A 23,280-nucleotide genomic window follows, 5' to 3' on the forward strand; every position below is an offset into this window, starting at 1 on the left:
TACTTCTCATACTAAACAAATAATTTATGTCATTTGATCAATGTGATGTGTGAGCATCCTCTTACACTTGAGTTTTAATCTGATTCTCATAACCATTTGACATGAGCTATGACAATTAGTCATGGCAGTGTGCTAGTTCCTTACATCCAAGTTTGAATCGGCTTCTCGTAATCCAGGTAGTTTAAAACATCATATTGTACACACAAAAATAATCAAAACAATCAAAGGCTTATTAATTGAATTGCCATCTGAGATTGTCTTTAAGTCTTCGTTTACCTCTTGAAAGAATCAAGACTTTAAGCCCCAAATCCCGTTTCAGGGGGTAAATTGAAACATAATAACAATTTTCAGGGCAGTTCAATTAATAAGCCAAACAATCAACTAAATTATAAATAAAAAAATTGTCTCCAAATTCCTATAGAAAAGTCAACTCATCTTAAGAAACGGGCATAACTTTTCACCTAGGAAAATAGGGAAGGGATCCTCTCCAGATCCTTTCCACCTAATCCTTCTCATCAAACAATCTGGATCTTTAAAATTTAATCTAACGGCTAAAAACACAGACCCACTGTAAAAGTTATAATAACTTTAATCGTTTGATCAAATTTTAAAAACCCGAATTGTTTGATGAAGAGAATTAGGTGAAAAGGATCAGGACATGATCCTTCTTCAGGAAAATATTGGTTTATGATCGCACGTGGTTAAGCTGAATCCTTGTCAAATATGGGCTCTGTCTGAAGATGCCAGTTGTGCATGTCTGGGCCCATGCCAGTTGTATATGTCTGCGCCCATGCCAGTTGTGTATGTCTGGGCCCATCACTGTTCTCATGCACCAACCAACAAAAGAAACCACCACGGCAGATAAAACGTGCAACAGTGCTTCATTGACTTGGGGTTAGCGTCACCTTGAGAGGAGGGACTTTCCTCCACCCCTAGGATGCTAGCATCACGTTCTCAACTAATAATACAATGTCACGTCCAAAAGTTATCCGTATTGTCTCAAGACTCCGTGGTGGCATCACGGATACAAGTCAGTCTTTTCGTGAAGGATAGAAGATGAATCACTTCGATACAACTGCAAACAGAGAGCCACTCAATTAGGGACCTAACGCCAATTGCCTTCCTTTGCCTTTGTGCAACGCAAGCAAACACGAACCACGAAATGACGCCTTTGTCGTGTGCACAACCAAAACCAAACAAATGAGTACTTGTTATAAAACCACCGGACCGCATTGGACTTCCCTTATTAGGAGCCAGGGTGCCACCGTCGGATATCACTTCCTGGGAGCCACTCGCACCAGATAATAACACAATGCCTGTAGAGACCAAAAACAGCAGGCTCATAAACTTGTGGTAGTCTTGGACGGCATTGCAACCTTCCTTTTTTTATAAAGGCCAAAAAAAAAAAGGCGCGACGCGAGTTATAAGCCATTTTCTCCAACCCTTTTGGGTTTGTGTTGTGTGGCTCTCTTTTCTTATCCCTCTATCACCTACTGCAGCCTAACCTTTTGAATCCCACCTCTACCTTCTGCTTACATACAGCATATGTCATATGTTCTTCATTCCTTTCTATTAGTTTCCAAACTTCCGTCCACTTTAAAGGCGTTTCCATGCAATTTAAAGACCATGTCGAGTCAAGACAATGGCTCACCTGAGTTCCCCATGTGGCCAGAGTTCAAGCTTCCGGACTTGTTGTCCACAGATACCGTTCGACAGGTTCATGCAACTATTGAGAACGAATGGGATCCTCTTCAGCGGTCGGGTTGCCAGACGGCAGCTGGGAGAGCCTTGTGGAATCATGTCATTCATGACCCCCTGGCAGACATACTTGCAGGAGAGTCGTACCTTAAAAGTTTCCATGAGAAGATAAAGAAAGACTGCGTCAACAAGGCGCGAGAAATCTCTGGTGTAATTCTTGCAGTTCGAACGCTCTGGTTTGATTCAAAGCTTGAAGCAGCACTTCATTCGTTCAACGATGCAGAAGCACAAGTAGTTTTTCTTGGGGCAGGTTGGTAACTACTCTCACAATATTTTGGTTACCAGCACTTTTTGAACCAATGCAGCGTATATCAAGGTGAACTTCGTGCCTGTGATGAATGATGTTGGGACATATTTGTGTATAACGTAGTTTTCGAGACTAGATGACTTGTTCATTTACATTGCTTTACCGGAATCTACTTCCTGTACGGTGAAATACAGCTCCCGTCAAAAAACGAACGCTTTTTAGGAAAATTGATCCCCAACATGCAGCATCTGATTATGCACCAATGTAAACTACAGATCAGGAATTATTGGCCATGTATATGCATGTGCTGCTAACTTTAGGAAACCAGAGCAAACTTTTAGACCAGGTCCCGTCCAAATATACTAATCGTAGTTTATATAAAATTGTAGATAGAATATATATGGAAACTGAAATCTCTCAACTTTCATCTGTACGGAAAGTAAATATTTAGCTTGTAATGAAAATTGCACTTCTTTTTGTAGGAATGGATGCAAGAGCTTACCGCCTGAGTTGCTTGAAGGAAAGCAATGTGTTCGAAGTTGATTTTCCTGATGTCCTGCAAATAAAAGCCACTCTCCTGAAAGCAGCGATGGACTCTACAAACAATCACCAGTGTCTAATGATGGCAGCAAAATCCATAACCAGAGTGGCGGCTGATATCAGAAGCAATAATTGGCTCGAAAAACTTCAAACATCCGGGTTTGTGCCGGAGAAGAACACGGTGTGGGTTCTGGAAGGCATCCTCTACTACTTAACCCACTCTGAGGCCACGCAAGTGCTTGAAACCATAGCAGACAAGTGCTCAATTACTCACACGGTGCTTCTGGCAGATTTTATGAACAAACCTTCAACCACACTTTCCAATTCCACCTTCCATTTCTACAGCGATTGGCCTGATCATCTCCTGCCATCTCTCGGCTTTTCTCATGTTAAACTTTCACAAATTGGTGATCCAGATGCTCATTTTGGACTCATGCACGATCCATTAAATCTGTTCAACAAGCTCCGCAGTTTGCCTAGGTCATTATATACCCACCCAGATGATGGAACACCATGTTGTCGCTTGTATTTGGTTGAGGCTTCTGGCTCACCAAATCAAACTATTCCATAGATAGCCGGCAGATTTTTACTAAATATCTTCAATTAGCTGCGCAGCTGTGTACAAAACTTCGCTACCGCTTGGTGTAGCCACCTGAATCAAACTATTAGACCACTCCACATGGACCAACAGGTCATTATATCTGATACCACAAAGTGTCAAACTCAAAATTTAAGGCAGCATAGGAGTAGGCATTCATATTTGTAGCTCTGTGAAGAAAAATATATTCCATTGGAAGGAGAAACTCAAACGAATTTGAGATGTCTGAAATTTTCCAAGCAAGCCAATACTTACATATGCAGTTGTTCAATCATGTTGAGCAAATTATCAACAACACCCACTGACAATGGGTATGCAAATTAAGGAAAAAGAAAAGAAAAAAAAAATCAAACAGTATAGCTTGTAGAGTCGTGAACTGCATTCTCTGCATTTAGAAGTGTGCATTTTGCTTCGCTTCAAGTCATCCACCTAGTATATATAAATATATATGTGCGTGTGTGAGTATATTTCAGATCCTTATCTTTCCAAAACCAAGAACAGACCTACCTGGATGCCTTTCCAGTAACAAAGAACGCAATGATATTGCCACGCTGAGAAATTAAGAAGGCAATATGAAGACATTAAGAAAAAACTAGCATCGACTTCAATAACTTTGCCATTTATAAACATACAACTTAGAGGAGAAAAATGGACAAAATAAGGTTGAAGAGCATGACAGAGGACAGAAATCAAGACACAGGAAAGACAAGAAAAGAAGGAGAGGTTTCAAACCCACAATATACATGCATCTACAGAATTTCAAGCATGATATCCACTAGATAGCTTTTGCTGCAAGGAAAAAACTACAGATTGGTTAAGCTTCAAGGCAGTCCTTGATTCCCTGCTCAAATTTGTCTAGGGATGATATGGTATCCATGAGAGAATCTGCAACCTTCTTTCTGCAGCCAACAGAAAAAAGTCAGATGGAAAAATGTATGTAACTTGGTGCCTATTATGCGAAACAGGGCAATCAAAAAATTCTTTCTCAGGATCAAGGGTGCGACAAAACTGAAAGTAAACAAATTTCTAAAGGTTTCAAGAAAATTCTCTCTTGTCCATGTTTACCTTTCAGTGGAAAATTGAACATCGGTCTCATTTACCAGACCATTAAGAGAAGTGAATGATCTGCAATATAACAAGTAAATATTACAACAATTGTATAGAGAAATATATTTCTCTACCATGAAATTATGTCAGACCTAAAATGTACCTTATAAGATCATTTAGCAAAGACTCGGCTTCCAATTTTACGGGATCCTTATCACCAAGCAACGACGACGCGTTCTTTACAACCAAACGGAATGTGCAAACCTGTGAAGTAAATGAGATTAGTAATATGAGGTAAATTACCAAAAGCTCAACATCTCCATCATCCTACAACAAATTCTCCCAATGCCAACCAAATTGCAATAGAGTTTTACACATTCCTATGCATTAATTAAGATTAATAGCGGCTTAATTAACCTGATTAAATAAAAACAAAGAGAAATGAGCGAATTGCCGAACCTCAACACCCGTATTGGCTTGAAATGCAACAAACGAGTTCCTGTCCTCTACAACACAATCCCTCGCAGCAGATCTAAACAATCTCTGAACCTCCTCCATCTCCTTGTTCGTATAATCCGAATTCGTAGCCGCTGTAAATTAAATCACATTAATCCAAATGAAATTGCACCAACACACACACACACACACACACACACACACACACACATATACATACATACATACATACATACATACATACATACATATATATATATATATATCTAGAGAGAGAGACTGAGTAATTGATGAGCCGCGACGAGGCTCTCTCGGGAGGCATCAATCGGGGCCAGGAGGAACCTGGAGGCCTTCTTCTTCTGCTCGCGGAGCCAATCCTTTGGTCCTGCTGCACAAATACGAAAAAAATTAGGGTTTCCACAGCGAACAACTACAAATTGAAGGCCTAAATCAAAATGGTGCGAGGTAGCTCACAAATGCCAAAGGAAAGTCCGGATGCCGGGTCGGGTCGGACGAGCGAAGGGATGAGAGCGATGAGGGAGAGCAAAGCGACGTCTCTACGACTGCGTTTTGGGAGCTGAAGATTGGGGGAAGCGTGCGGATTTGAAATTAGGGTTTTTAATTTTGGAGGGAAGGATGAAATGGCGGTTACAGTGGATGAGGACGAGCTAGAGATAAGGCGGCGCGAAGCAACTGCCATTATTGTTGCGTTTCTGCTTTTCTTTTGCGACGACGTGTTGTGGTTGTGTGGGTGGGTCATCGATATACGACTTGATGTTTTGCATTCCTCGTCACGTGGGACGCGATTTTGCATTTCCAACGTGGCGGTGTACTATTGGTCCGATTTTACTTGTGTTGTTAATGGACGGGAAATGATCCTTTCCACTAAGTCCGCACAATCCGGACGTTTTTGTATTTGATCAAATAGTTACAAATAAGACCTCATTTTAAAAGTTATAATAATTTTCAAAGATTTGGATTGTATGCTTTCGTGAACTTGGTGTAAAGGATTTGGAAATAATCATTTCCCTTAATGGACTTCAAGAGGAGTTTTTTTAGTTTAATGGACGTTGGCAATGAGCATTTGGGTATAGTTGTGCTCGGACTATTGTCCGTAAGTAATTTTTCAGTACACTTGGAATATGATTTGATATTTTAAGTATTATAATATAAGTGGTTGAATTTTCTATTTTCAAATATTCAACAATTAATATTATTATGTTTAGTGCACTAGCTGTGTTTCCGACCTACTAAAAAATATACAGTTGTCTGAGAAAATAGTCATTATTTACCTCAATTCATTTGTGACCGGTAGGTAGATTGCCTTGGTGAATACAGATTTTTCTTCAACCTCAAGCGTGTCGGGTTCAACTTTTACTCATCTTATTAGTGTAGCTTATAGTAGTAATAGGGGGAAAATGTATTAAAATCATTCTAATTGTTGACTTGCATTGTATTTTATTACCATTTAAGTATTTTCTTCATACAAGCTATACAAGAAATCCAATACACTAAAACCTGAATATTAATATTTTCAGTGTACTCGGAATATGATTTGATATTTCAAGTATTATAATATAAGTTGTTGAATTTTTTATTTTTAAATATTCAACAACTTGTATTATTATGCTTGATGCACTGTGATAACTCGTTCCGAATTATTCGTACCGTAGGTGTGAAATGATGATTTTGCCCCTAGTGGTTATGTTTCATTTTGGGGTGCTTGTTTTGTGGGCTTGTTGGCCGCATCTGGACCACACACACACTCTCATACCTATCTCATTCCCGTATGCTTTCCCTGTCCCATGTGTGTGTCTCTCTCTTTCTCTTCCTCTTCTTCTTCTTCTTCGTACGGACAAGTACCAAAACCCGTGAAAACGTTGTAGATTGAGGTGGAAAACTATATCTTTGTGTTCGTGAGGATCATACAAGTTCAACCATACCCATTTCAGGTAGGAAATCCTTCGATTTCACGTTGAACCATGGAACCCCGATTATGGTTACTGTTCATGCACACGTGAAATGTTGTTTTTCAGGGAATTTGAAGCTTGTAGGAAGCTTAGTAAGGTCCTTATGAAGCTTGGGGTGGTTCGTTGGAAGGTTTTGGACGTCGGGATTGTGAGTTGCAGGTTTGGCCGGATTTTGTGAATTTTCTCCGGCGTGATTTCGTGAATTTCAGGGCCTTAAAGTGGTCAGATTTTGTTCTACTTGTTGTAAGCTTCATCTTGGTACCAATTTCATGGAATTTGGTTGAAAAATGAGTGAGTAACGAAGGTTTGAAGTTTTTCCGATTTTCCGGCGACGGCACCGGAGGTGTGCCGGAGAAGAAGACGGAATATTCTGTTAGTTTGGACAGAATATTCTTAACGGCTTTAGGTTAACTTTAACGGAATCTGTTAGTTTTAACGAAATATTCCTGACGGCGTTAATTGATGTCGTCAGTGTGCCTGGCATGTGGTTACGCATGGTCGGCGCGTGAGAGGTCAGAAAATTATTTTAAAAATATGGGGATGTTCGTGAGGTTGAGTAGATCACGTTGGTGTATTCACACGCCCCATTTGAGCATTGTATGAGAAGTTATTACCTAGTTTTGGTTATGTGCTTTAAATTGACGTTTTTATAGTTGTTTTGCATATAGGTAAGACCTATCTCGAGGACGAGCGCAATCACTCGAGACAAGGGGGTTACGACCCTTTCATATACCAGTGAGTGGAATTTTGGTTTTCCGTATATACCTATATACTGTGGTTTTTCCCATAAAATGAAATGGAATGTTTATATGTTTTACATGCCATGCATTGCGTTTGCCTATTTATTTACGCATTAGTAGTTGCATATATGTATGTTTGGTTATGCGGACGCACAGGTAAGTGCCAGGTAAGTTATGGTTTATGATGATGATTTGTAGTTATGTGAGATACGTAGAAAGCTTATAACCTGCACCCCCCGTGTTAGTGCTTCTGCCGAGAGTAGGGCACAGTCCTTCACGTGATGTTCATCTCCCGCACCACATGCTCATCTTGGATCCAAGTTAGGTGCACAGTCTTGTCGTACAAACCACTATAGGTGGTTCCGACTCGTAGGTGACCTGCGATTATTCGCCCAGTCTTCACGTGATCGTAGCACTTGAGCGTATTTATTTACACCCAGTCCTGTCGTACAGACCACTTTAGGTGGTTCCGACTCGTGTGCAGGTATAGTTAGTAAGTTGGGGATTTAAGCTCTAGATTCAGCCGTACAGGTCACGTTAGGTGACTTCGGCTAACATGTAATTTGCATTGTTTGGCATTACCTGGGTTACTTACATTTTATGTAGAGGCATTTGACATGACATATTTCTGAGCATGTTTTCTATATATGTGTATATTCTATTTTCTAGGAAATTATACAGGTTTTACGGTGATGGGTTAAAACTTTTGTTAATGAAATGATTTTGAAAAGCTTTGTTTTTGTCTACTCACACTTTCTGTTTTGTGCCCCTCTAGGTTCTAGTTTCGATTGCTCTTTTGGTGGCTCACAAGGAATTCACGGCATATCTGACAGATTATCACCAGTGTAGGACCCCCTTTGGGTGTGTTTAGTTAGTATTTGTTCATCTAGACTGCACTAAGGTTTTATGTGCTCTGAATATTGTTTTTCACACTTACGCTTGCACATGTATGTTAACTATTCTGTGTGTAGTTTGATTTTTATTTGTTCGTACTTTTATTATTATTCTTAACTTCTGCACTGTGCACATGGTTACGTCACCCTCTCGTGATGGCCAGCATGCCCTGATTTCGGTCGGGGTGTGTCATGCACCAGCTGTGTTTCCAACCTACTAAAAATATATATAGTTGTCCTAGAAAATAGTCATTATTTACCTCAATTCATTTGTGACTGGTAGATTGCCTTGTTGAATACTGATTTTTCTTCAACCTCAAGCGTGTCGGGTTCAACTTTCACTCATCTTGTTAGTGTAGCTTATAGTAGTAATATGGGAAACATGTATTAAAATCATTCTAATTGTTAACTTGCATTGTATTTTATTACCATTTAAGTATTTTCTTCATAAAAGCTATACAATAAATCCAATACACTGAAACCTGAATATTAATTTTTTCAGTGTATTCAGAATATGATTTGATATTTCAAGTATAATAATATAAGTTGTTGAATTTTTTATTTTTAAATATTCAACAACTTGTATTATTATGTTTGATGCGCCAGTCGTGTTTCCAACCTACTAAAAATATATATAATTGTCCTAGAGAATAGTCATTATTTACCCCAATTCATTTGTGACCAGTAAATTGCCTTGTTGAATACGAATTTTTCTTCAACATCAAGCGTGTCGGGTTCAACTTTCACTCATCTTATTAGTGTAGCTTATAGTAGTAATAGGTGAAAAAATGTATTAAAATCATTCTAATTGTTGACCTTCATTGTATTTTATTACCATTTAAGTATTTTCTTCATACAAGCTATACAAGATATCCAATACACTAAAACCTGAGTATTAATTTTTTTATTTTTATTAAGAATATTATAATCACTTCGATTCATTAATCTTAGTGTGTCATTTACTGATATATACAAAATCATGTAATGTATATTTCTCATTTTACAATCATAATCTAATACTTGAAACCAACAAATTAGTTATTACAAGGAGTAGTCGATAAGCGTCTCAACTCAAAGAAGATATGGTTATTACTAGAACTGCTCATCTGAGGTTTTTTTTACATGAATCCTCGTATTAATCTATGATAAATTAAGCTATCAATTTAAATAATCTTTGTTATACCGAAACATAATAATTTTGTGCAGTGATTAAAGTAAAAAAATAAAAGGTCTCATGTGAAACCTTCCATCTTCTTCCTCTACCGCCTATCTCCCGCCCATTCCCTTCCTTTCTCCATCTCTCTTTCGATCGTTCACTCCCTTTCTCTCTTCATGAGTTTTTTTGTTTTTTTCCTTTTCGTGTATGAAAAAGAGAGAGGAACCTGTTTCAAAATTTTCACCGTTAAAAAATTTCATATGAAAAAGAGTTTACGCGTTCAAGAAGAAGAGTATCCCAATTTTCAAAAGCACACAATCTCAACTCTTTCTTGTGCTTTGTAACTAACTGAGTTTGAATATTATTTATAAAAATTGAATGAAATTGGATTTGTAAAGTTATTACGGTTTTATGCAATTGGATTTGCTAGGTTTAGATATTCAATGATGATACTAGGTTTTGCAGATAAAAAAGATTTGACATGACGTGAAATCTTTTTTTTTTTTTTTTTTTTCAATTAGTATTTTATTTTCGTGTAACATGAATTATTTAAGTTGAAAATTTCATGTACATTTATTGGTCATATAAATACATGAGAATTAGAAAGGTGCTGCTGCCACATGCCCATAATTAATAAATCAAAATAATAAATCAAATTATAAAAACATTATTAAATTTAATTTTATGAACACACGTGAAATGTCTTTGGCGCAGTTTTTGGTACAGTGGGCGTTGAATTTTTTGTTTGTTTTTGGAGTGCACGTTTCTCTGGTTAAATGGTTTTCGTCGTCATTAGTGGATTGTGACTCCTCTCCGCATGTTTATTATTTGTCCCGTGCGCCCTCTTCCTCCCAACCGGATATTTTTCGGAATATTTTTGTGAGGATTATGAAAATTTATAAATTATATCCGTTCATCATACATAGTGAAACGAAAATCTCTAGAATCTTCACAAAAATGATCCAACAAAGATCCATACTCCTCTTCCTCGGTCAAGTGGTGCCAACGCCCACCGGACACTTTCAATTATGCTGACATCAAACTTCTTTTTAGCGTCGAGTAACTTTTATTTTTGTAAGTAATTTCTTATCTATCCTTTTCTTTTCAAGTGATAAAAAAAATAGTAATTCTTCACTCTATTCAACAATTATCAGCCATTAATATTTAAATATAAACCTTAATGATTAACAGTTACAAGATTATGTATTGTTCTAAAAAAAAAGATTATGTATTATTAAATCAGAGTAATGATAGGTAGACTATCTTTTTAGATCATATTAAACAAATCATGTGACAGTTGATAATTGAATTTCATTTCTAATGATTTAAATAAAGAATTTAAACATCAACCACCACATCATAATAGAGAAAAATAGCACTTTGACGAATGCATAATGACTTTTGAAATGCAAATAACATCTCATCTTATATAACATTTATCAACAGTGTAGATATTAAGTAACATATTCATGTTAAACAATTTATTTATTTAATATTTTTGGATATCTAAACGATATCTGATTTAAATGATTTTTGTGATGATGGTTTTCATAAGATTGAACATTTTTTATTATGAAATTTCTAAAGTGAAGATACAGTTTCGATTATCCCCCAAAGAAGAATGCAAATATTATTCCATATGTTATAACACTTGTTTTATAAACATCTTTGGTTGTTATTGTCTTAATTTCTTGTATTCCAACCTTTCTCTCGCCTATTCCGACCTTCGATACTCAAACCATCTGTAATCTCTGTCATCTTATCTAGCCTTTTATTTACGAGCTATGATAAAAGATGAACTTGACTATGCTGGATCATCGCAACAAAAAGATTATGGGAAACAAGTATGTCATCTTTGGCAAAAAAGTTAATGTGTAATTTATGTTTTGGAATGTAGAACATTTGGTTACAATTTACAAATATTTGATTGGGTATCATTTGGTTTGTGCCATTCTAGCCTTTCCCAAAAACCTAAAATTTAAAATTTCAGCCCTTTACCCATTTTAGCTCTACCTAAAAACCTAAACATTAAAATTAGAAACCCATTTGTCGATTTTTCTGTCAAATCTAGCTTAATTGCGGTAGGTGGCCGTCGCCTAGCCCTTAAGTGGGTGCCTATACAATTTTTTTAGAACATTGCTTGTAAGGAGTCTTTTGCAAATCAAATCCCTCTTATCGGAAGATGATCATCTCTTGAACTCAAGATGGGAATCCTCCTGACCAGCCTATCTGGGCCGTTCAAACTTAATCAAACGGTTGCAATTATTATAATTTTTAGAGAATCACCCTGTTTGGAGCCGTTAGATTAAATTTGAACAGCTCAGATAGGTTGGTCAGAGGTTCCTCGTCTTGAGCTCAGGAGAGGATCCTCTTCCCCTCTTATCTAAGCTCTTTTATCTAGTATATTGTGACTCATTCTTTACTATTCTAGCATCAATCACGTGACACTTGAAAGTTCCTCACCAAAAGGCTCGATTGGACGTCGTTTAAGAATAATTAAAAACACATTCATATTTAAAAGCGATTTTGACAACATTTAACATAAAAGCTTAATAGTGTTTATAAGGCTTGTTTAGAAAGTGCTTTTAAAATGACTAAAACCGTTTTTTTGTCAAAATAATTTTTAAACCAATTCTTCATAGAAATGCAAGCAAATCCTGAAAAAGTACTAGAAGCAACAGTTATGTGCTTCTTTCAAAGCACTTTTGAAAAATATATTTTTGGGTTTCCAAAGCACTTAAAGTGCTTAATGCAAGAATCACCAGTTATGTGCTTATTCGAATAAGCACTCAAAGTACATTGAGACTCAAAAATATTATTTCTAAAAATGTTTTCAGTTATTTTAAAATCACATCTAACCAATTATGAACAAAATGTACTTCTCACACCCTAATCTTTTTACACTACTACATATACCTCAAAATAATAGCTTAATTTCACACTTTAAAATATGTTTTTAAGTTAAAATATTCTATATTAAAAAAAAAAAGTTGTTATTAGTTTAGTTTTATATTAAAGTAAATTGCAGCGATGGTCCCTCAACTTTAATCAAATTAGAGCAATGATCTCTCAACTAAAAATTCATTGTCATTGGTCTCTCAACTCATCAAAACATGTAACTATAGTCATTTTCGTCAAGTCCATCAAAATTCTGTTAAAATGAGTTATGTTGGAATGACCATTGCTACAATTAGGTTAAAGTTGAGGGATCATTGCTCTAATTGAGTTAAAGTTGAAGAACCATTCCTCCAGCTGAAAAAAAGTTAAAGGATCATTAATACAATTTTTCTTATTTGATTTTCCATATTGTCATTTGATTTAGCCTCACGTACATGACACGTGACTCATTTTGACGAAAATTCTAACGGAATTGACGAAAATAACCATAAATGAATTGATGGACTAATAATAATGAATTTTTAGTTAAGAAATCTTCGTTACAATTTATTTTTATCATCATCACCATCATCATTGTCGTCATAATTTTTTAACAAAAAGTAAAACAAAAATCTTTCACCATGAAGAACATGTGCGGCTATGCCGTATTTTAACAGAATTAAAAAAGATTAAAAACCCAATGAAGGTTAAAAATGGAAAAGTAAATATTATCTCAGCCTCTGCACACTCTACGTGGCACGGCATCTCAATCTCCCATGAACAATTTCCCACCACTCTCCCACCACCACCACCTCCACCACCAAAGTTTCCCGTTTCCAGAAACGGAAACAACAACCCACCCTCCCTCCTCCTCTCACCACCTTCGTCCCCACCAAGGAATTTAATTCCCTCTCCCTTTCCCAATGCGGAGGAATAACACACCCAACTCCCACCCAAATTAGATGTTCCTTGCTCCGATTCCTTTTCCTAATCCCATTGGCATCGGAATCTCCCAGGTTATTCCCCTCGAATCCGATTCCCATTTATCATCCCTCCCATTCCCTCCTCTTCCCAAATGCCTATTTAAAACCGCCATGCGTGTTCCCAAGAAACCCGTTTTCTTTTGCCTCTCTCTGTTTTCTCCCGACCTTTCCGCTGCCTCCCCTTCCTCTCTCTCTCCCCGCTTGCGCTCTCGCTCTCCCGGTAAACGAAAAGGCATTCACACGATAGGTCCGTTCCAGTTTTCGTCCTCGTTTTTTCTTTCAAAAATTTCAAATCTTTAGCCATTTTTTTGAGCTTTTGAAGCGTGAGTTTTGCGAGGGCTGTGTCTGCATTTACGTGTCGCTGGTGGGTTTTTGTTGGTTTGGGATTTTACCTTGTTATCTGGCGTGAAGCTTTTTAGAAGTTCGTAGGAGGAGAGGGCTGTAAGTATTGGGGGGTTTCAACAGCGAGAAACGAACGAGAGAGCAAAAAGCACAGAGCTTTTCTTTTAATTTTGAGAAACTGGAAATTTTAGGTCTCTCTTGGAGCGTAGCTGGGAGGATTCGTGGAGTCGGAACTTAACCTGGTGCACTGTGCGCTCACTTTTGTCTGGCACTTCGGGTAAGCTTCCCGAATCCCGGGTTCTCTGTTCGTAGAAATGGGGTTTTCTTCTTCTGGTTTGTTCCTTCTTCGTCTTCATTTTCCGACAGAAAATGGGGTTTCTGTAAGAAAATGATTTCCGAAATGGGTCAGTTCAAGAATGATGAAAAAACGAGGACTTTCGAGCTGTTTTATTGAAAAGTACTGTATACAATCATTATCTGAAGCTGTTAATGTACATAGAGTGCATCATGCTTTAGTTGAATGAAAATGTCATCGTTTTCAATCACCATTAGAAGCTTTAATTTTTGCTCCACTGCTGTAATCTAACAGGAGGTTATCAATTGCATGCCAGCTATTCGATGGAAAAGGGCCACGAGACTGCTGTAGGAGGTGACAAGCCATCACATTTTGCAAATATGGGCTCGACGGATGGTGGTCAAAAACCATATGTGTGGTCATCTCCCCAAGGAGGATGTAAAATAGACTTAAGAAAGCAGATTTTCTGCAACAGATCGTTGAATATGAAGAATATTGTCGCGGTAGGATTTGATATGGATTACACATTGGCACAGTACAAGCCGGAAACCTTTGAGTCTCTTGCATACGATGGAACTATCCGAAAGTTGGTGTATGATCTAGGATACCCTCGTGAGGTTCGTCTGTTCTATCCTTTGTTCTTTCCATTTCAGGAAGACATTATGTTGCGAACATGTCACATCTTATTTTGGTTTCATGTTGCAATTAACCCAATAGTGTTTTCTTTCTTTAGTGCCTTATAATTTCAACACTTAGTAAACATCATTGTTACCATTTTAAAATATGAGCGATTCATAGTATGTTGATTAACAATAATTACCTGGTGCAGTTGCTGAATTGGTCCTTCGATTGGACATATATGGTCAGAGGGTTGGTTCTGGATAAGAAGAGAGGCAACATCTTGAAGGTGATCCTGTTGATTATGGTTTTTTGATGTTTTATGTGGTCATTCCAGGTTAGGTTGGATTTCTATTCTTTATTGCTTTACGAATCTCTGTGTGAATACTTGTATTACATGGATGTGCAGATGGATCGACATAAGTATGTGAAAGTTGCTTACCATGGATTCAAAGAGTTATCTAAGGAAGATAAAGTTAACACCTATGGAAATACATTAATACGGGATTCCTTTGACGAGCCAGATTATATTATCATTGATACCCTCTTTGCTCTAGCTGAAGCTTACATGTTTGCGCAACTGGTTGACTTCAAAGACAAAAATCCAGGAAAAATTCCGGAGGGTGTTGAGTAAGAATACGACTTGCTCCGTGGTCCATGGATGGTAAAATTCTTTTATATCAATATTTATTTTGTTTTTTTCTTTTCAGTTATGCTGTTATGTACAAGGATGTTCGAGCTGCTGTTGATTTGTGCCACCGTGATGGAACCTTAAAGCAAATGGTGGCAAAAGACCCTCAGCGGTAAGGATAAACATTGTGTATTAGTTTCACATAATGCAGATTAATCAATAATTGAATTGTAAAACAATCTTACTTGGTCTTCATGATTAATGCTACAAGGTATATTAATGAAGATACCTCCATAGTTCCTATGCTCAAAATGCTGAGAGATTCTGGCCGTGCTACATTCCTAGTGACAAACAGGTATTCGTGCTTCTTTTATTCCTGTTTAATTAAATTTGAGAATTTATATATGTTTTTGCTGATAATCTATAACACACGCTTTTCTTATAAAAAATTTTACGTCTTACAGTTTATGGGACTACACAAACATTGTGATGAATTTCCTCTGCGAGTCGCGTACAGTGGATGGTAGTAGAAAATGCAATTTCGACTGGCTCAAATACTTTGATGTTGTCATCAGTGGCAGGTCATGATTTTTCCTTTCCTCTAAGCATTCTTGTTGCTATTACCATATATCACTACTTTATTAATTCCTTAATTGGAGAATGCTAATCTGGATTTCAATTGCCCTACCCTTCGACATGGTGTAGGTTTTTATGAGTTATGCTGTTTATCCTTATGTTCACCATCTCTGAATTTGCCAAGCATTTGCCATGTACCGCCTATGTCATAGTTACTATCATTTTACTAACCATTAGAAGTGGTTACCTATGCAGTGCAAAGCCAAGCTTCTTTCATGATGGTAACCGTGCTAATCTGTTTGAGGTAGAACTCGAGTCGGGGATGCTAATCAATACTGATAATGGTTCTCCTATGGCTCAGGTTGGTATGCTAATGTTGATAACGCATTGTACGTCACATTATACACTCGTATCCTCTTATTTTATCCAGTTTTATTAATTAATTTCATATTCCAAAAGGTTGGAAGTTCTTCACCTACACCTATGTTATCGTTGAAGGGACAGAAGAAGGCTTGTAGAGTTTTCCAGGTACTCTTTTAAATATTTAGTGCATTATAGGATCATATTAATAGCTTTATCTGAATAGTTTATTTTCTATAACAACAACATTCCATTTTTCTGATTATTGTGTTAATTATTTCAACTTGAGTTATAGTGCCCTTGACATTGTTTCAGGGAGGCAGCGTTGGCCATCTTCATAAGCTGCTTTCAATTGAGTCAAGTTCACAGGTGAACCATTCTTTCCTGGAAGTACGTCAGTTGCAAGAAAAACCGATGTTACCAACTAACTTGGGTCTAATATTTTACACATTTTTCATAGGTTCTTTATGTTGGTGACCATATATATGGAGATATTTTGCGCAGCAAAAAGGTTCTTGGTACTGAATCTTCTAATTTCCTTTGTTTTTCCGATATTCAGTTATCTGTGTCACTTCTTTAAACAATGTGCGTGTTTTTTTTCTTCTACGTTGCTTCCCCAAATGTGATCATATTTTCCCTAATTTCTTGTCTTTATGGATAGGGTGGAGAACAATGCTTGTCGTTCCAGAGCTAGAGAGGGAGGTTGAACTCCTATGGGAATTGAGAGATACCCGCAAGGTCTTTCTAAAACTTCCTGTGAAACTGCTGTTTTTTTTTTTAATGTAGTATCATGATCAACAAGCTAACTTGTGTGCTGGTTCATACAGCAACTTCGATTGTTGAGGAATGAACGCGATCTGATTGAAGACAAAATACATCATCTAAAGTGGTCTCTGAAGTCAGTGTTCATCTAGAATTCTATAGTGCTTTTATTTATTAAATTTTTAATTGTGAGCGAAAATTTACACAGAAATGCTATTGCCCTTATCAGATATGACGATTTCAGTACTGTGGAGAAGCAAAAATTATCTTCTGAATGCAATGCTTTGGAGGTAAGCCTGTTAAACTTGCCGAGTAAAGTTTATTTCAGCTGCTTAAATATGTTGCTCAACAGTTGTGAAATTCGTATTTATACTTCTTAATGGCTTGATTTTATAGTTTCAAAGAGATCAAGTGCGTTTCGCCCATCAACAGGCTCAACGTGAATGTCACCAAATGGTAGTGATTCTCCTGTACAACATGAAACATGCTTCCTAGTTCTGAGGCTTTAGTCCAGTGGTATATGAGTTCGGTTTCAAGAATGTTGACTTGTGGTTTGCTTACATTTGCAGTTTCATAAGATTTGGGGGCAACTCATGAAGACTGGCTATCAGAACTCCCGCTTTGCCCATCAGGTGCGGTGTAAAATGGCGTCGACCTTTAAAAAAAACATACATTCTTACTTAAGCCTTTTTCTCTAAGATGGCATCAATTGGAACTGTGTTTTCATGATGCAGGTCGAGAGATTTGCCTGCCTTTATACTAGCCAGGTTTCCAACTTGAGTCTCTACTCACCCGACAAATACTACAGGCCGAGCGAAGACTACATGCCCCATGAATTCGATATTCTTCCCCTGTGAAGCATGTTTGCTTCGTGATAAGAAGACGCGAACATTTATGGATGATCAAGGTGAACTGTAAATGATTTGCTCCAATACAGAGCTGTAAATTAAGTGCTTAAAAGCCCTTCACTTTTCTTTGCCCCATATGTGGTACAAACTTTTCTGCATTCTGAATGAAATGTTTCTTGCATGTTATGACTATCCTCCGATTCACTTTGATTTTTTTCTCTCGAGATGATCTAGGTTGTTAAGGACTTTTTTGGAACTGTATTATGCAAAAAGCATTTGGAAGTGCTTTTCTAGAAAGTGGTTCTATAAAATGGATGCACTTTTAAGTTTGGCTATTTAGCTAAAATAGCCCTGAGATTGGCACATCTCTTCAATTGGTCATTGACAACGAAAATGGATAGAAGTGGTTCCTGAGTCTATTGACCATGAATCATTTTGGTCACGTGAACGATTACGTGATCACCCCTTTAAGGGTATTTTTGATATTGATGGATTTTTACGAAAAAAAAATTAAAATGATGTACAGTAGACAAACTTAGGGACTTTTATCGATTTTCATTGTCGAAAACTAAAGTAAGGAGTTATGCCAAAATATTTTTAAGTGCTTTTGTTTGTCAAAAAAGTGCTTCCGGAAACAGTGCAAATGCTTTTGTATCTGATGAAGTTTGAATTTTGACAACCACGAAAATTCTTGTAATAGATTTATTACCAATTTCCAATCTGTAACAAATTCATACTCCGCTCGTGGGATCTTTTATAAAGCATCTGTCACTGAGCTTTGCAGCTTGTTTTCTTCAATTAACAAGCTTAGCATACCAATAACAATCTGACTCAACTTTTAGACCAACTTCACCAGGCATTTCCAATCCGCCAGATAGCTCGTAATCTTTATCCGGCATCGTCGTCGAGCTTAACGTAGAATCGCAGATGCAGAGCTTAATGCAGATACCGGAGGTCTGTGTGAAGACTGCGTTGTTGTTCTTCATATCTAATGTTCATCTTGTCGCTCGAGATCTTGTATTTCAATTGGCTCAGGGAATATTTCACTTGATAACCTTTTGTGTGATGCAGAGGATTCCCGTTTTAAGCCACTGATACTCTCTCTGCTCGTGTGGCCAGGAGCGGTGGCGCTCTCTGATGAGCTCTGCCGCCAGCTACCAAAGAAAGCAGTGCTCCAGGATCTTCTCGATGAAGCCGTTCGCAGCCTTGCAGAGCTGGAACTCTCTTCCCTCACCACCTTTAGAGGGTTTTCCAATGCTTTAAGGATGTATTTCATCGGGGGACGCTTAGACGGCTTGGGGTTGAGGCAGGACCTGGCCACGATCGCCATGGCCCAAACTTCTTCCAATAGATCTTCATCTACTATCAGAGATGGGTCAACAATCTTATTCAACAGTTCCTTGTCATATATGCTGATGTAGCGCACCGTGTGATCCAACAACTCCCTTGTAGTGGAATCATCAGATTTGCTGATGCCAAGCTTACCCGTTACAAGCTCAAGCAAAACCTTCCCGAAACAGTATACATCATATGAGCAAGCAGCTGATGCTGAGGCTGTCCACGCAGAAAGAAACGAAAACTAATTAATCTATTGAACGAGAAATATAAGGACCCAAGACTTGAGAGGTTTAACTGGGAAGGGAGATACGAGGAACGAAATTTTCAGAAAAAATGTTTCAAGTAGATTTACGTACCATAAGGGCTTTGTTCCAAGGTTCTGCATAAGACAGAACGGAAACTGTGATTATGCTTCTCATATATTATCCACGACTGAAGTATAATTTGATGAAAAATGCTAAAGATCACATATGTTATGCATGCAGGGCTACTCATAAGGAACACTTACTGTTGTTTCCGCAACAATCTCGTGATCACATTTGGGTTACCATCCCCTTCTTGCACACGGACCTCACTCCAGCTTCCAAGCCGGACCTCAAATTTATCATCGAGAAGTATACTGCTTGCTTGAACATCTCTTCAACAACCAAAAATAAACTTTCAATCGCTTGTCAACTAACTAAAATTAGCAAAATACAACACAATTAAGCATGGAGTAAAAAACTATAGTCAGTCTAGGAACTACAGTCTCGAACGAAAGGTACCAAGTGGTGTAACCATAAACTATCAACCACAAGGCGTACTTTGCCTTCGGTTTCAGTAGTTGTATTTGTAACCATTCACTATCATTATGTAATCTTTATTTTGATAGACTAAGCAGGTTTATTAGACATCAATGACTTGAGCCAAAAAATACTACATTTTATTAGTACAAGGACTCGAAATCACTATAATCCATGAACAATGGCTATAAGATGTGAGAATAGCTGAAAGCAAGATCAGGAATACCTGTGAACGAGTGGTGGGCTGCATTCATGATGTAGGTAAGCTAGGATTTCAGCAGCTCCAATTGCAATTTTTAATCTTGTAATCCAATCCAGGGACTGTAAATTGCCATCTCCTAAGTTGGTAACCCTGTGCAAGGAACTAGCCAAGTCTCCATTTGGCATGTATTTGTAAACCAGAAGCTTCTCGCTCTCATGCTCCAAGCAGTGACCCAAAAGTGGCACCAATCTCATATGTGAAACCTTGCTGAATAAATCCATTTCTATCGTGTATGATTCTTTCTTTACGGAATGCAAATTTACCCTTTTGATAACTACAGGGGTTCCACTCGCCAAGGATCCTCGGTATATGTCTCCAGAGTGTCCATGTTTTATAAGATTTGCTTCACTGAAAGCAGAAGTGGACTGGAGAATCTGCTCATACGTAAATGAATCTCCTCGACCTGATGCATCGATGAGATCTTTGGGAGTGAAGGGTCATCTCCTTCTGGAACAGGCCCAACATTTGCACTTCCACGTTGATTTGTGCCTTTATTGCACATTTTCAGGAGCACTACCAGAACCAGTACCAAAATCACAATGAAGCCGAGTCCACCAAATATCCCAACCAATATAAATGTTAATCGGTTCTTGCTTTTTGATTTAGGTTCTAGGAAAGGTGGCTGAGCTGGTTCTAGGGCCCCAAAATCATCGAAACTTAAACCCCTCTCTTCATAAAACTGCCTACAATCCTGCAAACTCCTTTGATTTGGTACAATCTGTAGGCAATTTCCAGTAAGAGTATCATTGCTTTGACTATCTTCTAATACCTTGCCTTGGAAAAAATTATCAGACAAATCGATTGAGACAAATTTCCCAACAGGAAAAGTAAGATTTCCATATAACAGATTATGAGAAAGGTTGAACACAGCGCCACTAACACTAGCATTTGAACCCAGGTTCGGTAGAGTTCCTGTAAAATTGTTGCGGGATACATCGAGAAATCGCAAACTGGGAAGTGACCACAAGGCACCAGGAAGAGCACCACCAAATTTATTCCGACTCAGAACCAGAACTTCCAGCTGAACAAGACTCGAAAACAAACCCTCCGGCAATGGACCTTCGAGAGCATTATCTCCAATCCCCATCCTTCTCAAACTCCTCAACCCTCTCAGTTCCACAGGCAATGACCCAGACAAAGTGTTCTTGCTAAGATCAAGCTCAACCAACCGGGAAAGGTTACTAAACTGAACCGGAATCGAATTGGTGAGACTATTATCAGACAAGTCCAAGAACTTAAGCCTTGAAAGGGTTCCCAAACCTGGTGGAACCGACCCAGATAGAAAATTTGAAGAAACGTCAAGACTTTTAAGCTTTCCAAGATTGGCAAAGCCAGAAGGTATAGGACCCAGTAATCGCATTCCTCGAAAGATCAATAATTTCCAACTCTGTTATGTTTATCAACGCAGAAGGTAAAATCCCAGTAATACCATTGCCAGATAAATACAAAGAAGTAAGATTTTTCAAATTACCAAGCGACTGGGGAATAGAACCAATGACTGACGCAGACCTAAGGTCGAGCACCTGGAGTGCACCAAGTCTTTGGCCAAACCAGTCGGGTATGGACCCAGGAAGCGCGAACCCGGAGGCGTTGAAAGAAGCCAAGAGGGTGATATTAGCCAGTGAATCGACGGAGAACCGGGGGTTTTGCCGGCCCACTCGGGTTCGCCTCAAACCGGACAAGGTAATTCCAGTGACTCGGCCGTTCTTGCTGCATGTGACTCCGGTCCAGGATGAACATGGGTCGGCCCTTTTGGGCCAGTTTTTGCTTCTGAGACCCAACGAAGACCGGAGCTCCAGTAACGCCGACAGCTCCATGTTGGAGCTCAAAGAACCCTGCTGCGCAAAACCACTCTGAATCACGAACAAGATTAAGGCTATGGCAAAGGCGCCGACTTGGGCTCTCGCCCCATTGCCGTTTTAGCTACAGATAACAACTTCATGGTCATCAATGGAAATTCTTCTCCGTCGTGGTCTCCGCCATTTCTCTGAAAATTCTTCTTTTCTCCACCAAGATTAAAAATTTCAGCAACTTAAGAAAACCCACCAACCAAAATTGCGAACTTCAAAGACCCGACAAACAAAACTGACAATTAAGAGTACCCTGCGAATAGAGAGTGGGTTTGAAACTTTGAAGGAGGAGGAGGTAGAACATTTAATGAGAGAGAGAAGCAGTGAGGAGTGTGCCCGCTCAACCAACCGCCGAGGCTTTGTCTATGTCTTTGTATTGTGGAGTCACTTTCAGAGCCACCGGAAGCATTAATGAAGCCATGTTCAGTTATGGCTTTATGGTGGTGTGGTTGAAAATATTGAAATTTTGATATTTAGTTTTTGGAAAGAAAAATGCCAAGACACTCTCTTGGATACTCTATATCACCTCATATTTTCATCAAATATTTTATAATACTGATACGATAATTGCTGTTATGAAATTATTGTGATTAATTGCTGTTATGAAATTATTGTGATTGATTTGGAAAAAATGGTAAGGAAATTCTCTTAAAAATGAGACTCTTTATAGAATTTTTACTGTTTAACATTAATTTTGGTACTAATATTATATATTAGAGTAAATTGTAACAATAATCCCTCAACTTTAATCAAATTTGAGCAATGGTCTCTCAACTAAAAATTCATTACCATTGGTCCTTGAACTTATCAAAATATATAGGTATGATCATTTTCGTTAACATTATCAAAATTTTGGCAAAATAAGTTATGTTAAAAGGACTGTTGCTACAATTGGAGTCCATCAACTCATCAAAACATGTAGCTATGATCATTTTCGTCAACTTCGTTAGAATTTTTTCAAAATGAGTTGGAATGACCATTTCTACAATTGTGTTAAAGTTGAGGAATTATTGCTCTAATTAGGTTAAAGTTGATGGATCATTTCTTCAGTTGGATTAAAGTTGAGGGATCAATGGTAATAGATGTTTAGTTGAAGAATCATAACTGCACGTTTTGATGTGTTGAGAGACCAATAGTAATAGATTTTTAGTTGAGAGACCATTGCTCTAGTTGAGTTAAAAATAAGGGACTATTACTACAATTTACTTTACACAATATTATGAAAAATAAGAGGTGCCTGACACACCATATTGAGAAATGCTAAGGAGACTCCACCTCATATTTTTAACATGATATTTTAGAATATTTTACATAAAAAGTAACATTAAACTGTGAGGCAATAGAAAATCTA

General features: G+C 37.9%; 5 protein-coding genes across 10 annotated transcripts; 2 read left to right on the top strand and 3 right to left on the bottom strand.

Moving 5' to 3' along the window:
- Window positions 1–418: 418 nt before the first annotated feature.
- LOC108867812 lies at window positions 419–1,790 on the bottom strand. Its single transcript, XM_018649472.2, has 2 exons — window positions 1,652–1,790; window positions 419–1,316 (listed from the first exon to the last, which is right to left on the bottom strand). Exons 1-2 carry the CDS (start codon window positions 1,662–1,664, stop codon window positions 1,000–1,002), a joined length of 330 nt encoding a protein of 109 aa, XP_018504988.2. The 5' UTR covers window positions 1,665–1,790; the 3' UTR covers window positions 419–999.
- Window positions 1,316–3,218, top strand: LOC103955405 (putative S-adenosyl-L-methionine-dependent methyltransferase Mjls_1072). Its single transcript, XM_009367291.3, has 2 exons — window positions 1,316–2,008; window positions 2,488–3,218. The coding sequence occupies exons 1-2, from the start codon at window positions 1,546–1,548 to the stop codon at window positions 3,114–3,116; spliced, it is 1,092 nt and encodes a 363-aa protein (XP_009365566.1). The 5' UTR covers window positions 1,316–1,545; the 3' UTR covers window positions 3,117–3,218.
- Window positions 3,219–3,724: 506 nt separating this feature from the next.
- Window positions 3,725–5,396, bottom strand: LOC103955406. The gene is made up of 6 exons (XM_009367292.2): window positions 5,121–5,396; window positions 4,927–5,034; window positions 4,650–4,780; window positions 4,354–4,454; window positions 4,209–4,268; window positions 3,725–4,042 (listed from the first exon to the last, which is right to left on the bottom strand). Exons 1-6 carry the CDS (start codon window positions 5,344–5,346, stop codon window positions 3,958–3,960), a joined length of 711 nt encoding a protein of 236 aa, XP_009365567.2. The 5' UTR covers window positions 5,347–5,396; the 3' UTR covers window positions 3,725–3,957.
- Window positions 5,397–13,051: 7,655 nt separating this feature from the next.
- Window positions 13,052–17,889, top strand: LOC103955404 (5'-nucleotidase domain-containing protein 4). Of its 6 annotated transcripts, none has more exons than XM_009367287.3 (18): window positions 13,380–13,512; window positions 13,799–13,884; window positions 14,197–14,519; window positions 14,732–14,809; window positions 14,930–15,150; window positions 15,231–15,323; window positions 15,423–15,506; window positions 15,616–15,732; window positions 15,983–16,088; window positions 16,187–16,255; window positions 16,403–16,456; window positions 16,548–16,605; window positions 16,749–16,825; window positions 16,915–16,985; window positions 17,079–17,139; window positions 17,246–17,305; window positions 17,419–17,481; window positions 17,584–17,889. In XM_009367287.3, the coding sequence occupies exons 3-18, from the start codon at window positions 14,226–14,228 to the stop codon at window positions 17,704–17,706; spliced, it is 1,629 nt and encodes a 542-aa protein (XP_009365562.2). In that variant the 5' UTR covers window positions 13,380–13,512; window positions 13,799–13,884; window positions 14,197–14,225; the 3' UTR covers window positions 17,707–17,889. The 6 variants fall into 6 exon arrangements, with proteins under 6 accessions (XP_009365561.2, XP_018504983.2, XP_018504984.2 ...); XM_048588356.1 differs by having other exon boundaries at window positions 14,219–14,519; XM_009367286.3 differs by lacking the exon at window positions 13,799–13,884 and having other exon boundaries at window positions 13,052–13,512.
- A 496-nt stretch (window positions 17,890–18,385) lies between these two features.
- LOC103955403 (probable LRR receptor-like serine/threonine-protein kinase At2g16250) lies at window positions 18,386–22,415 on the bottom strand. Its single transcript, XM_009367285.3, is given in 7 exon segments — window positions 18,386–19,251; window positions 19,392–19,414; window positions 19,544–19,672; window positions 20,044–20,509; window positions 20,512–21,421; window positions 21,423–21,985; window positions 21,988–22,415. Coding segments are annotated over 7 exon segments (2,697 nt in total). The 5' UTR covers window positions 22,028–22,415; the 3' UTR covers window positions 18,386–18,685.
- Between the last annotated feature and the right edge of the window lie 865 nt (window positions 22,416–23,280).

The sequence above is a fragment of a genome, unplaced genomic scaffold, assembly GCF_019419815.1.
Source record: "Pyrus x bretschneideri cultivar Hongxiangsu unplaced genomic scaffold, Pyrus_bretschneideri_v1 Contig28, whole genome shotgun sequence".
Lineage (NCBI taxonomy): Eukaryota > Viridiplantae > Streptophyta > Magnoliopsida > Rosales > Rosaceae > Pyrus > Pyrus x bretschneideri.

What these genes read in the sequence shown, in the direction of transcription:
- LOC103955405 (XM_009367291.3), top strand. Translation starts at nt 1,546, where the DNA reads ATGTCATATGTTCTTCATTCCTTTCTATTAGTTTCCAAACTTCCGTCC. An exon ending in AGTAGTTTTTCTTGGGGCAG is followed by an intron (nt 2,009 to 2,487) that starts GTTGGTAACTAC and finishes TTCTTTTTGTAG; the next exon opens with GAATGGATGCAAGAGCTTAC.
- LOC103955406 (XM_009367292.2), bottom strand. Translation starts at nt 5,346, where the DNA reads ATGGCAGTTGCTTCGCGCCGCCTTATCTCTAGCTCGTCCTCATCCACT. An exon ending in CGGACTTTCCTTTGGCATTT is followed by an intron (nt 5,035 to 5,120) that starts GTGAGCTACCTC and finishes GTATTTGTGCAG; the next exon opens with CAGGACCAAAGGATTGGCTC. An exon ending in CGCGGCTCATCAATTACTCA is followed by an intron (nt 4,781 to 4,926) that starts GTCTCTCTCTCT and finishes TTTAATTTACAG; the next exon opens with CGGCTACGAATTCGGATTAT.
- LOC103955404 (XM_009367286.3), top strand. Translation starts at nt 13,245, where the DNA reads ATGTTCCTTGCTCCGATTCCTTTTCCTAATCCCATTGGCATCGGAATC. An exon ending in AGAGAGGCAACATCTTGAAG is followed by an intron (nt 14,810 to 14,929) that starts GTGATCCTGTTG and finishes ATGGATGTGCAG; the next exon opens with ATGGATCGACATAAGTATGT. An exon ending in CAATTGAGTCAAGTTCACAG is followed by an intron (nt 16,457 to 16,547) that starts GTGAACCATTCT and finishes CATTTTTCATAG; the next exon opens with GTTCTTTATGTTGGTGACCA.